Genomic DNA, 15,052 nt, shown 5'->3' with positions numbered 1-15,052 from the left:
ATTTTGTTTATTAGCTTGAATTTATTTGTGTCAACTTTTAACATGAATTTAAGTTACTATTTAAAGTATTATAAGTCAATATAGATTAAAAACATTGTTTAAAGAATAAAAGACTAATGCAAAATTATTTTTTATTTAGTTTTACATACAATGCACTAATATAAGTTAGGCTATTTTTCACGATACAAATTAAATTTTTATTTCTCCATTATAAAAAAAGATTTGAGTTGTTAGCTTAGTACAATTAGTAGTTTAAGCTAAACAAATAGTTTTGTTCAAAACTTGTTCAAGTAAACCTAGAGCTTGTATGATAAGACCAAACTAATCATTAAATTTCAATTGCAAAAAGATCTTTGTATGAATGTTGTTATTTGTAAATATAATATGAAAGATAAGAAGGCATTTTAGAACTTTCACATGTTTATAAACTTCTTTATCTCTTTATTGAATAAAACCTAGAAAATCATCAAGTCCCTACATATAAATATGAAATAGAGAAATGGTAACCAACAATGTTTTTGTATTTTAGAGAGTTGAATCTCAACAAAACCTTCTAACATTTTTATTTTTTATCAAAGTGTTGTTGCAATATGTTATGCGAGCCAATATCTAGAATGGTAGCGTTGAATTGTAACAAATAATAATTTAGCATTTTTGTTACTAGAGTTAATGAAGGGAGAATTCAAGATTTTAGGATCATTTCTTTATTGAGTTTATGGTTTTTGTTTAAAGAGATTGAGGTTTATATATATATATATATATATATATAAAAAGAGCTTGTTGCTCGTAAATCAATTATGAATTAAATATTGCATGCTATGAAAACTTAAACATCATGCCTAAGGACTAGAGCATGAGTTATTTTAAATTATATTAACTAGATTTGACATGTTAGATATATTTTAAAACATTATTAATAGTTTTAGGTGAATAATTCTACTTATCACATCATATTTGATAGATTTAATTGATCAATTTCATTAAATATAATTAATGAAATATTCATTCATTTAAGAAATAAAAGAATATAGAAGACATTATTTATACTAAAAATAAACATTCATACATTAATTATATAAAAACAATACATTTATTATTGTACATGAAAAGATTAGATGAAATTAATCATGAATAATATAATCCACTATATTTATGATCAAACATAAATAAGAAAGACAAGACAATAATTAATGAGGAACCAATCAACCATGGACTATGATGAAGAGATCAATAAAAAAAGTTTATGTAGTCAACTAAAATTTCTAGGCATATAAAGATATAAATCATCTATTTATGTAATTAGTTAAGGTTACATGACAAGTTAAGATTTATGTATCTATTGTAAAAGGAGTAATGCTTTAGTTAGGGTATTGTTTGTATTAGAATTCATTATTTAATCTCTTTATCTTAAATTATTAGAATTTATTATTTAATATTTTTATCTTACATTAACAATTTATATGGAATTTGATTTAAGATATTACCTCGGAATTTAATATCCTGTACAAATATAGATAGAGCCATTCAACTAGCTCCATGTATGTAATTTTGTTCATTGAATTTACTTTTATTGTTTTCTTGTATCTTTATTTTTTTACAATTTCAATTAGGTTTGAATTTCATACTTTTTAAGAATTTTTTTTCTTGAATTTATACATCGAAACGATTTAAAAACAATTTTTTTATATTAAATTCACATATAAATTTATATGTCAATAAATAAGTGATAAAAAAACATGGCATATGTTGTATGGAAATTTTATATTAAATCTTTGTTTATATGGCATTTCTCATAAATATATTACATTCATGATTATTATTAAAAATTAAAAATTATGATTGTAACAAATTAGCATCTTTTTAATTTTATTTTTTTCCTTTTAAAATAGGCTAGTGGATAAACATGTGGTTAGAAATGATTACATTTGAAATGGAATGGAACACTATACACTTATTTTATTTTAATTTAATTAATATAGATGTTTGATCTAGTATATGCATATTTTAATTAATTTTATAAATTTTAAAATTAATAATTATATAAATTTTTAATAATTTTAGGGGCTATTTGGAAACGCGATTAAATCTGCATTTCCAAAAAAATTAATTTTTTTGTATTTTTTAATTTTATTAAAATTTAATATAATGTGTACATTTTATATTGTTTTGATGTGCTAATATTAAAAATAATTTTTAAAAAATAAAAAATATTATTAACATATATTTTAACACAAAAAATTATTTAAAAAATAACTACAACCATACTACTAAATACACTTTTAAAACTCAAATTTATAACCACTATAAACAAACTCAAAACACCTAATGAATTGAGTTATCACTCTGGATTTACATTTGCTATTTCTTGTGGAGGCAAGTAGAGGCTGATCAATTTTTAGTACAATGCAATGATGATCAAATTTAATACTGCAATGCCAGTTGGACTGACATGTGTCCACTACTGTTTCTAGGATGTCATTTAAAAATTTAGCATGATTTAATTAAATTGTTTCGAACAGTGTTTTAAGAAATTTATTTATTTATTTTTTAAAATTTAATATTTTTAAAATTTTAAATTGTTTTAACGTTAAAAATAATTTTTTAAAAAATAAAAAAAATATTATTTTAATACCTTTCTTAAAAATACATCTCCTATTGAAGACTGTCTTCCATTACTACTGTTTAAGCTTTCGTTTTAATCTGCAAGGCGAGAAGTTCCGCACTGTTTTAGCTTGCCTGCCAGCATTGAAAACTCGATTTTTATCGTTCACCCGTCCAAGATGCTCAAATTCTCTCATGCCTGGCCTACTGTCCCAAGCACTTTCTCGATCTCCTAAAACATAATATATAATATAGATAGGGATTATCTAGCTACCATGTTCACAAATGTGCGTATGAAATTAACAGTAGACAGAAGATGTCAGTTCAAGCAAACTACATAGTTCAATGATGCAACTACAGTTCAGTAAACATTTCTTGTTAAGAAATTGGACGCAGAGTGTAAGCTAATACTGTTTTACACCAACCAATGAGAATTTATTTTCAAGAAGATTAAAACAAATAAATCATTCCATTAAAGTCATAATCATAAAAAAAAAAATCTGGAGGGGGCTGCTATAATGTCGGCATCAACATATGCGGATATTCCTATTTGAAACATTGGATTTGAATTTAGGGTTCTGCTTTTACTGTTTTATTTAAATCCAGTCGTCTAGGCAACATTCTACTTCCCCCGCCCAAGTTTAGTGTGTTCTTTTAGCTTTGGCACGCTGCATGGTCAATTGGGGGCAAGATTTTTATCACTTACAAACATGAGACCTTGTTATCTCCTTTGGAAATTGAAGGCTTTTATTGCAAGAGCGAAAATCACTCCAAAAAGCACGCAGAATCCAACTACCATAAGACCAGCGACACCTAAGAAATCGTGCCTGTATCCAAACACTTCCTGAAGAACTTCCTTCACAGGCAACGAGCGATCCCCTTCGGAGATCTTCATTAGTTTAGTATCATCGCCATACTGGGAAGTCAAGAGACCGTAAAGAGTCCAGGCTATTGGGTTTGCCCAGTAGTACCAGCTCCACCATATGGGAATTCTCTGTTCACAGCAAATAAATCAACAGATTTAGAAAAGCAGAACTTGTAATGGATATAGCAAACAGTTCAGGGTCTTTTTTTTTCAATCATGATATTCAGGTTTAATCAATGCTGGAAAACCACTTCTATTAGCTGTTAGCATACATTCGCAATATGAACCATCAATCAAACAACTCAAAGATGCTCATTGGAAGGGCAGGCTCGGATATTCAGCAGTCATCCTACGGATATATGACATTTCCATCAATGAGAAGTGAGTGGTTAGTGGTTATAACAATTTAGAGGCGCTGGTACATGGTACATTCTGCACTATTAGGTGACATCTCCAGCAATGGACAAAAAAATGCTATGACTGAAATCAAAAACATAATTGCAAGATGCAAGTTCTTTCCCAGTTTTGCCTGTCTCTCCAAATACAAGGAGCACGTAGGGAATCAAGCTAGACTCGCAATTCAAAAAGCTTTGAATAACAATTAGTTCTTTACCTTGTGAGGAATCATAAAGCCACTGAAAAGGTTCCAAAGCATATAAAATGGAGCAGCAATGATGGAAGCCACGTTGTGATTTGGTGTGAGTGCTGTCGTCATCATTCCATAAAAGGTGAAGTATAGCATGGTAAAATACATGAAGAAAGAGTACCAAATAAACTTCAAAGCAGTCCATTCAAATGATGCCATGGAGTAGAATATTGTGCAGTATATAAGCGTTTGTCCAAACACGTAAGGGAATTCAATAACAACCTGTACACGGGGAAGAAATTCAATGGTCGTTTTTGAACAATCAAGAGGTACTTTTACTTGGAAAGGTGGCAACAAGGTGAGTAACAAAACCTGCGCAAAGGCAAACGGTAGAGCTGAGTACATCCCTGCAGCTCTCTCTCGATATGAAACAAATCTTTCGACAGAAACAACAGGTTGAACAGCAGATGCATTGGTTATTCCAATAAATAGGACGGCCGCATACATGGATCCCATTGCATTGAATAATTCTTGCACATTCTCCCTGGAAGAAAAGTATTAAAATGTTAAAATATGATATATAACGTATTTAAATTCTAGACCAAGGGAATGTGAAATTTGATAATGAGAGAAGAAACTAATAGAAAAAGAAAAACAACCGTTCAAAATTCTTTATCAATGAAAAGGGGAAAAGATCCCTCCTCTTCCTCACAATTAATAGAGGTTCTTTTTATCATGATCATAAGTCACCAATTTCGCTTTGCAAGACTTGTCTTATATTTCTGTTGCTTATGATTACAGCACCTTTAGACCCACATCCATATCATATAGATTTGTGCGCATATCTCTGTGCATATCAACCTTCTAACAGTGCTAAATAAAATTGCTCTGATTTCTAAACGCTTCTAGGGGACTGTAGCCATTAAAAGTTCATGTGATTGAAACTAGCTACAGCAATCAAGTGGAAACAAAGGTGCAGAATAAAGGGGGAGGAACAATAAGAAAATTCAACTTTCTTCCAAGCTTCAGGAAGTTTATGCTAATTGTGGTACAATTCCCAATGTGGACCCAGTAAAAGAGTATCTACTTGATTGCTTTTACATCATCATCCTCTTTAGCAAATATATCATTAGAAAATGTTTAAGCACACAAAGTATAGTAGTAAATTATGCAGCTGCAATACCAAAAGTAACCAAGCATGATTGCACCCCAACGTCATTCAATGTGCAAGAATTCATAAAATTATGAGAGATTGATTTAACAAAGTTTAAGCAGAAAACCTTTTGGAACCAAATCTCCAACATATTGTCCCAAGCATTAATGAGATGATCACAGTATAGAAGAAGCGGACTGCAGTGTATTGTGGGTTTCGCCAGTAAGATAGATTTTGCTTCCAAAGGCAGGCTAATAACTGGTCAAAAAATGACTGACAGTACTTGGTTGGAAAGTTCAAGTCTTTCGCACTACTGTTTGGCTTGCTTAAATTTTCAACCAACTCCCTATTACGTCTGAAACAAAAGAAGACATCAAAATTTCATGAGCTAGAAAGGAGGGGAGAAAGAATAGGGGTAGTCCTCCATCAAGTTGAATAAAAACTAAAAGTCCTGGGAACTGGACGTACTGATGTAGATTTGATCTTCGGTAAATTTCAGCAAAGTCCACACCTAGACGGGTTTCTTCCGCTGAAGAAGTAACCTCAAGCATCCAGGCAGCAGGGTTATATCCATGTCTAATCTTTGGCACTCCTTCAACTGCCTACAAAACAATTGTGTGTAGCATATGGATGAATACAGCCAAGTTCAAATTTGATATTTAGCACAAACAAGCCACATATCATATATGTTAAGAGGAATAAAAGTGTGTAATCTGACCTCAAAATACTTGATGAGCTCACAAGACCTCGGGCCAAGAGGACCGGCATATATTAGCTCTCCTCCACGCTTCATAAACAAAAGCTTTAAAGAAAGACATGGATGATCAGCATATTGACAAATATATGACGAACAATATAACCTTTAATGCCTCTAGTCTTTTCACCAATCTAATTGAAGCATGGACCGATATTTAAGAAGAGAAGCATTTACCAGCTCTATTCAAGCTATTGGTATGTCATGTGGCACCGGATCAATGCAGTTTATAAATTGTCCAATTAAAAAGAATATGAATACCTCATCAAAGGATTCAAAAATGTCTATGCTTGGCTGATGGATTGTGCAAACAATTGTCCGTCCAGTGTTTACTATATTCCTCACAGTTCTCATCACAATGGCTGCAGCTCTTGCATCCAACCCTGAGGTGGGCTCATCCATGAACACTATGGATGGGTTAGCAACCAATTCAACAGCAATTGTTAACCTTTTTCGTTGTTCTGTGGATAAACCATCGACTCCAGGTAGACCAACCAGTGCTCCACTTAATGGAGTAAGCTCAACAAGTTCCATAACCTCCTCAACAAATGCCTGAAAAGTTCAACCCTCACAATGTTATGTTTTATCAAACACATCAAATAGCACAAAAATGTTTATAATTACCTGCTGTGTATCCATGTTAACTACTGTTGGTAACCGAAGCCAAGCCGAGAAAAGAAGTGATTCTAGAACAGTTAAACATGGAGAATGAATATCATTTTGCTCACAGTAACCAGAAATTCTTGCAAATGTCTCCTGCTTTTTGGGATAACCAGATATATGTATGTTCCCTTCTATGATCCCTCCAGTTTTCCTACCAGCTAAAACATCCATGAGGGTGGTTTTTCCAGCACCACTGACTCCAACCAGTGCTGTAAGCACACCAGGCCTAAATGCTCCAGTAACATTAACCAACAACTGCAATCTGTCATCTACTATCCCTTGTTGCTTCAGCTCCTGGAAAGATATCAGGATGAGATATTTTCCTTTCCAAAATATTCCAGAAAACTTATTACATACATGGGAGGAGGAATTTACACACCACAGGGACGTCCACAAAGTAATTGATATTGCTGAAAGACATGGAAAGAGGCTGAAATGGTAGAACCATGCCTCTCGGCTTGAAATATTTTCCTGCCAGAAGTTACAATTAATAAACACTTAAAACATTCAGTTGTGGTTGATATTTACTAGAAATTTAGAAGAAAACAAATCCAGAATAAAGTTATTGACCATTCAGTGAGCCAGAATGCTGCAAGTACTCCCTCAGTTCAATAACAACATTTTCTCCTTTCCTTCTCTTGTCTCTCTCTTGCAGCTCCTCCTTGGAAACCACAGCTTGATGCTTCCCCAAAGCTGTTAAACAATAACAAAGACCTTGGTGTGATTACCTCTCTACTTGTTTGTTTGGACAACCAATGCAAAGGAAGCACAGGATTAGAAAACTGTTCCCAAAATAGTGATGGCTTACGATTAAGGTATGCTAGGAAGAACGTGAACAGAAGATTGAATAGAACTGTATATCCAAGCAGAGCAGCAATTCCAATCCAATACCAGTAGCTTTCTGGAAATAAACTGCGTGCTCTCAGTATTGCCTCACCTAATGAAAAGTCTGTGTTGTTCCCAGCTCTCTACATCAGCAAACAAGAAAGAATAATGAGTTTATATTTTCAAAGCATGAATGCTCACTTAATTAATAGAAATTAATTAGATGAACAAGGTGCTAAACCCAAGCCGCTTGCATTTTGGATTTAGGAGCTCCATGGATTTAGGAGCTCCACATGTTAGGAGGGGGTAACCTCAAGTTTGTCATAAAAAAAAAAAAAAAAGAGGTTTTCCTTTCAACCAATAGAACACGTATCTCGAGCAAAGCCAAAAGAAATTGACAGGAAAGAATTCATATATATTCACATAGTTTATGCTCTGACTGCAGTTAATGGCTCGTCATGGTTCATTTTTTTATTTGTCTATACATAATTATCATGCTGAACTAAATAAGATTGCATTTAACTTGACTTGAACATTACAGTGGGTCGTAACTAAAAAAAAACACTGAAAAGATATGTTTGTCAAATAGAGAAAGATATGAATGAGGGGAGGGATTGGGTATTCGCTTTGGCAAGAAGGATGGAGAAGCAAGAAAGGACCAGAAGGATCCATGTCACTTCCAGTCCTTCCTCACTACTAATTTTCAATCCTCCAAATTATTTCCATTTTTCTTCTCCTTTGTAATTGGATAGGTTGACTCTCATCCTTCCCGTCGCTCACAAAAAAACTAGATGGATGAGTGACCATCCATCCTTTCTCCTCTCCCTCCTTCCATTTTACCCCATTCATCCATCACCCTATCCATTTTTCCTCCTAAAAATCATTCCCTCAAGTCAGAATTGTTAACTTAAAGCACAATACTTCCAATCAAACCATATGCTTTGTAATACTAGTAACAAAAATATACTTCCATGTTTCCTAGAGTCAATGAACCTTAAGTCCAAATCAACAATCAATAATTAAACTTTTTGAACATTCATTTATAAGCAGCTTAACAATTGAAGGAAAATAGTTTTTGAAAAAAACAACTTAGTGAGCAATTTTACTGAGTAAAAGCCAATGTAACTAGTTGATTTCTAAGGAAGATGGAAACAGATGATCATAAAATAACAACCTTATCCCAAGAATGCCCAAGGAATTCATTCACTGATGCTGCATTTTGAGCATACATCAAAGGAGAAACCCAGAAACCCCATATCCACCAGCTTGGGATATAATCTGTCACAGCAAACAAAAAGAGTAAATAAAATGGAATGAAAATAACCATAAATCCAGCAAAACATTGATTACCTCTCGAAATGATGTATCCTCCAAGAGCCATTACAACCAACATAGCAAAAGATCCAAAGGTGTTGGCAACTATCATATGACGGCCCAAGGATCCAATTACACGAAAGAGAGCTATAGACATTTGGTGCAGAAAGAAATACAACAAAAACTGCCGAGAAAATCTGCAGATTGCAGCACTAAAATTACAAAATACTGCCAAAAACTATAGCAGATTAACAAATTAAAATAAGAAAATACATTCCAAGCAACCATCAAAACTGGAAGAAAAATCCATGAGATTTTAATATACCTGATAATATTAGGATCATACCCAATCACATAGTATGTGACTGCCACCCAGAGACCAGATTCCATGAGTGAAGTTGGAATACTTAAGACCCAAGAAGGAAGTGTGTATGCCCAGCTGGGGTAGAAGCGCAAATCCCTATGCTTGTAGAGCACTGGAAGCTTGGCTACCAGCATTGAAACCTCCGTGAAGCCATTAAAAAGAATAATGACCATGGAGAAGTATATCGCCCCAACAAATAAACCTCCATCATAAATCGTGTCACGATGCATGGTTGTGCGGAAAAACACGCTCATTGTGATCAATGCAACAAGAAGAAGCTGCAAAATAATTCATAGAAATTGTATAAACTAGTGGTAAATAGGTAAAATCATAACCACATCCATCTTCCTGATCATTAAAACAGAAAAGCTAAATTAGGAGAGAATGGAAGAAGAATACAATAAAAAGTCTAAAAAATAAAAGGGAGTGATTTTTAACCAGCTCTCGTCGTCAAGTTAACATTAATTATTTTTTCTATCGAGCCCAAAGAAATCATTTCGCTTATCACCAAAAACGAATTTTGAGATTTCAGCCAAAAAGACAGTAACATTACCTGAATAAATTTGAATACATAGATAAATGAATTCCGTTTCATTAGAAGCTTCTGCCAGTTAAAGCAGATCCTGAAAAGCTCACTCTGTTTTACACCGAACTGAGAAGTTGACAAAGCTGCTGGATGATTGTAACGTTTGTCAAAAGGAACTGCCAGTTCCTCAGACAAACTTCGACCAACAAGAAATGAGTGAAAAGCTTCAACAAACTTCCTCGGAGGTATGTACCGATAAGGGCGATTAGGAACAGACCAGTACTGCTCTTGGTCCTTCTTTGAAATAACCTGTATAATGAATTACAATAAGATAAATATAACAATAATGGAGAATAAACTCACATCCAAGCTCTTTACTACTTACTTCTTGCAAGAAGTCTGCCACGTTCTTTCTCTCAGGGCACCTAAATCCCATAGATGAAAAGAAATCTAGAGCTGCATCACGGGGTCCCTGGTAAACAATCTGGCCCTCACATAAGAGCATAACATCATCAAATAGTTCGTATGTCTCGGGAGCAGGTTGCAGCAAAGAAATGACAGTGGTACCATCAAGTGCACGGGTTGAATGCCTTAAATATTTGATGATTTGATATGTAGTAGAACTATCGAGCCCGTTGGATATTTCATCCATGAACAGCACTCTAGCCGGACCAACTAGTAATTCACCTGAAAATCAAACACAGATGCATGTATAGCATTCTGGCACACACGAAACAACAACCCAAAGACAAAAAAAAAGATAAACATAGGTCAGTCAATAGATGGACCTGTTGTAAGTCGCTTCTTCTGTCCCCCCGAGATCCCTTTAAGCATTTCATCACCAACCAATGTGTCAGCACATATGTCCAAACCTAAAATCTTTGTCAGATATATTTTAGTACTTCAGAAAAGTTTTTAGGGATGATTCTAAGCAACTACTTGCAAGATAAATTTGCTCCATACATGCTAAACAATGTCCCATGCTTCATTTAAGAGGCATTTTTCCTTTTTAACCACCTCCTAATTGCTAATAACTTTTACCCAAACTAGTATCTGTATGGATGTTTAATCCTGAGCAAATAAAATTACATGTCAAAAGTTCCAGTATACAACATTTCATTTGGAAAATAGCAGAATTATTGATTCCAATTGCTTATTCCCAACGCAAACTAAACTTCAATGGAAAAACAAGGATGCTATGCTCAGAACTTTTTAGAACAACGGGCTAACATTTCTTTTCTGTTTTCTTGATTATGTGGGCTGAGTGGCATAAATAAGACCTGAAGCATCGCATACTCCAATTGGTATGAACAGGCCACTGACAGAAGAATGCAGGATAACTTTGACACAAATTAAATTCAGAAAATAATATAGTTGTTGGAGCTTCAAAAGAATTAGAAAAACAACGATAACCAGCAGCAGTCCAAAAGAAGACTTGTACAGACTTGTTGGTAGATGTTCTCTTTTTAAATAAACTCAGTTTATCAATAAGTTCAATCCATGTTCGAAAGAACAGTTTTACATTACTTTTCAATACTATTATTTCTATGCTACTTTGAGAGAGTAAATTTCTGCACAAAGCTTGCACAAGAAACAGTTTTAGCAGTCTATATTATTACCCTTTCAAACATCTAAGATAGTCAACCTCATTGACTACATTTCCATGCTAGAGAGTAAATTTTCTTTGAAGTTCTATGGTTCTCAAGAATATTATTAAACTTTAAAAATACATACAAATAACAAGAAGGCTTTCTCTTCCAAAACTAGGATGGACTGAGTTTTTCAATATAAAAGATTTGTATGCCCATAAAGAGCAAGGACTTTATAAATAATTTAACTGCATCAGGATTAATGTATACATGAACATTAACCAGGATCTAGAGAGTACCTTCATTATGTACTCCACAACTAGGTTAGTTTGCTGTCCCCCCAAAGCAAATGACTGGAGAGAGGAAAATATAGTGAAGATCCAACCCAATCAGCAACAAATTATTAGGCAAGAAAAACTGGCTGGAACAAGTTTACAAATTATAAGTACCTTCATAAATATATCAAGATCTTCATCAGGTTTTATCCCTGCGAACTTCTCTCTTCTTGCAAGCTCCAAAAGCATATCTGATACAAAAGTCTGTGTCAGCATCTAGGCAACTGGGCACTGAGATCTTAGTTCAGATATTCATAAGTAGGTGCAGGTGTGAATTTTTGGGATAGTTCTTAGGTGACAATAGCTAAGGGGATTCGGGAGAAAAAAAGGGGACACAGAAGGAAACAAATAAAGCAGCACAGCCATCGATATGTTTTTTTAAATCTTACCATATTTGGAACCAACACCTTGGCAGCATCCTGCAAACTCTAGAGTTTCTTTTACAGTCATCTCAGCCACATGCCAATCATGTTGACTGACATATGCCGAAGTCCTCGGAGCAACAAACTCATTTAGGCTGTGTCCATTATAAGTAATTTTCCCAGACATCTTCAATTGCAATGCAGAGCGAATAAGCAACAAGACAAGAAGATATTCAGCGAGAAAATCACATTAATGGAACCACAGATATTACTTTCAATCATATGTAACTGGAAAACACATCATCACATGATTCCATGGCTGAAAGAGAACGTGATTCTCCATGCAATAGATGTATAATATAATCCCTCAAAATTTGGTCCATCTTCATCATGCAGCATAGCTCCATTGATGAAATGATACCTTGACAATACGAGTCCAAAGTTGCTCGACGTGCTTACACTAGCACTTCTATTTTAGGGATAATATATACCAACTATATACTTTTTTTTCAACATTTGACTACACTTAACTTTTTTTAATAAAACGAATACCACTAATTTTTTTTATTTTGTTCCAATTAAGTACTTTTTTAAAAAGTACTTGATTTTAATAAAAAAAAATGTGCATCAAAATCCAAAAAATAATTATATATTTTATTGACATAAAATGAAAGTTGAAGTACTGATAACTATATTTAAAAGTAAATAACACAGTCATCAAATACTAAAAATATTTTATTGAAGATATTGAGATTTTAAAAAATAAATAGGTGCATTGAACGGGAAAAAAATCCATATGCTCCATTGAAAAAAAGGTATAAATTAAGCTAGTATGTAATTATTTCATTTATTATTACAAGAAACCTATCATGTCAACCCGCCAGAGGTTCGGGCATGGGAGAGTTGCACCAGAAGTCATCCTATTTAAATTACTTGTAAGATAAACAAAATCCTAGTACCTGTAAATCATTTCCAAGACGTCCAGCAAGAGCTAAGAGTAGTGTTGTCTTTCCAGAGCTTGGAGGCCCCAATAGGAGGGTCAATCTACAAAATAACACTTACACCTAAGACCAGAGAGAAAGAATGCGACTCAAAAATAACCAACCGATCCCACTAATGTAAACTCAAAACTTGAATACCTAGAAGGCCTTATAATCCCACTAACATCATCCAAAATGGTTAGCTTGCTTCTGTTTCCTCTATATATCCGCAATTGCCTTAAAAGCGCCTTTTGATCAAAACGTAGATACAAATAGATTATATGAAATTCAAAATTAGTGAACAAGAAAAGATATAGCCAAAGAACCAGATCTCTGGTCTTAATTAAGGAAAAGGTATGCGAACAAGCTTCTTAACTAAGATTATTATACCTCGGTCATGTTGAAAACAAAGTTGGGGATGGTTGGGAGTGCCCTACTTCCCACATGGACAAAAGATTCGACAGTCACATTCTGAACACGAACCTCAATCTTTGGAAATTCCAAACGTACTCTGTGAAAATCATAACAAATCGAAGATAGCAAGTGTCCACCCAAAAAATTAAGATAATTTATGCTGGAATTAAAACAATCAGTTATTATCAGTTTAGTTCAGAAGAATCAAACCCAATAAGCAATTAATATTGGCATACATGTTTTTGTTTTTGTTTTGTTTTTTTGTTTTATTGTTTTTTAGAGTTTTAGAGAAGTGAAAGCAATGGTTAAATCCTCAAAAAACACACACAATATATATATATATATATATATATATATATGATCCTGAAAATGTATTTATCTTAATCTAAGTTGCAAATTAACCTTTCTTGCCTTCTCCCCACAATTTACCATTATAAAATAAGCATCCCCGACCATAGATCTCTAATTAACAAATGTGAAAACTGAAAAGTAATAAATATTCTAGATATATATATATTCCCTTATAAAAAAAAAATCCATGCAGTGGAGCATAATTAAAATCTGACTCGTATGAATTAGGTTAGTGGACACGCTAAGCTTAATTAGGGTCATGTAAGTTTGTTTCAACTACCAAAAGACCATATCCAAAACTGATCAACTAATTACCAAAACCTACAACTCATCAAAAACAAATAAAAAAGAAAACCTCCTCAATTCTTTTCACTGATGTTTTCTGAAAACCGTTACAAGAGAAGAAGATTTTACGTACGCGTCAAGTCGCTTTCGCATCCTCTCAAAGAATCGCTCAGGGTCTTCATCGACAGAGCTAACCAAGCGCTCAAGCACGAGCTTCTGCTCTTGTGCCCCGAGTTCACTTAGATCCATCTCTTTATGACCACCAACAACATTCTTGAAAATGCCTCTCCGTACTCGAGCATAAGTAGGCAGGCGCTCAAGCGCCGCCCATCGAAGCGCCTCCTCGTCCTCTCCCCCCTCCCTAAACGACGCTGTTCTCGTAAACGCATTTTCAGCCGAATTCCACATTTCACTTAGAATAACAAAAAATCAGAGCGCTTCTAGATCTAAAACAAACCAATCCAAACAAACAAACAGAACCCTACATTTCTCATTTAGAAAGAGGAGGAGAGAGAGACAAAGTGAGCTGTGCTTATTGTGTCAGAATGTGTGTGTCAATGTGAACTACTTGTAGTGCACAAGATTGGTAGTTGAGCTTCGCATTAATGGCTTGCTCTCTCTCCCTTGCTCATCTGCAGTGAGAGTCGCTTATTAGTCTTGTGTGCACTTTAAAGTGGTTCAGAGATGGCTCATAAATAGCCGCGGGAAAGACAAACTTGGCGGAGTTATTTCTAACCTATACTCGCTCGTTCATACAATTATTTACCCATTCCCCTTCACCACCCTGCACGTGTATCTGGAATATTTATTTTTAGATAAATTAGTTTTCTTATCACATGCTTACTGTTTATATTATTCAACTATATATTACATATATTTCTATTAAAATTTAATAAGTTTATTTAATTTTAATAAAAATAAAAAACAACACGTTTATTTTATTAAATTAGATTTTGATACACGAAATATAAATATTTCTTGTACAAAATTGGATAGTAATTATTAATTAAAATATCTTATTTTTTATATTTTTAATTTATATATAGAATAATTATGATTTTATAAGAATTAAAAATTATGAACGT

General features: G+C 33.6%; 1 protein-coding gene across 1 annotated transcript; it reads right to left on the bottom strand.

The window, feature by feature from the left end:
- Positions 1 to 2,947: 2,947 nt before the first annotated feature.
- ABCG32 (pleiotropic drug resistance 4) lies at positions 2,948 to 14,643 on the bottom strand. The gene is made up of 24 exons (XM_011012571.1): positions 14,101 to 14,643; positions 13,308 to 13,428; positions 13,077 to 13,165; positions 12,897 to 12,981; positions 11,965 to 12,124; positions 11,690 to 11,766; positions 11,540 to 11,593; positions 10,440 to 10,530; positions 10,037 to 10,338; positions 9,679 to 9,960; positions 9,087 to 9,403; positions 8,798 to 8,958; positions 8,622 to 8,725; positions 7,431 to 7,590; positions 7,193 to 7,315; positions 7,002 to 7,093; positions 6,584 to 6,916; positions 6,221 to 6,511; positions 5,924 to 6,007; positions 5,674 to 5,807; positions 5,333 to 5,560; positions 4,425 to 4,596; positions 4,080 to 4,334; positions 2,948 to 3,595 (listed from the first exon to the last, which is right to left on the bottom strand). Exons 1-24 carry the CDS (start codon positions 14,373 to 14,375, stop codon positions 3,323 to 3,325), a joined length of 4,263 nt encoding a protein of 1,420 aa, XP_011010873.1. The 5' UTR covers positions 14,376 to 14,643; the 3' UTR covers positions 2,948 to 3,322.
- Between the last annotated feature and the right edge of the window lie 409 nt (positions 14,644 to 15,052).

The sequence above is a fragment of the Populus euphratica genome, unplaced genomic scaffold (genome assembly GCF_000495115.2).
Source record: "Populus euphratica unplaced genomic scaffold, PopEup_1.0 scaffold740.1, whole genome shotgun sequence".
NCBI lineage: Eukaryota > Viridiplantae > Streptophyta > Magnoliopsida > Malpighiales > Salicaceae > Populus > Populus euphratica.
The sequence above is the reverse complement of the archived record's forward strand: the minus strand, read 5'-3'. Positions and strand labels throughout refer to the sequence as shown.

Excerpts from the sequence above, each read along its gene's own strand:
- ABCG32 (XM_011012571.1), bottom strand. The coding sequence starts at position 14,375 with ATGTGGAATTCGGCTGAAAATGCGTTTACGAGAACAGCGTCGTTTAGG. Across the intron at positions 11,594-11,689 it reads ATCTTGATATATTTATGAAG|TCATTTGCTTTGGGGGGACA; the intron begins GTACTTATAATT and ends TCCTCTCTCCAG. Across the intron at positions 5,808-5,923 it reads AGCTCATCAAGTATTTTGAG|GCAGTTGAAGGAGTGCCAAA; the intron begins GTCAGATTACAC and ends ATTGTTTTGTAG.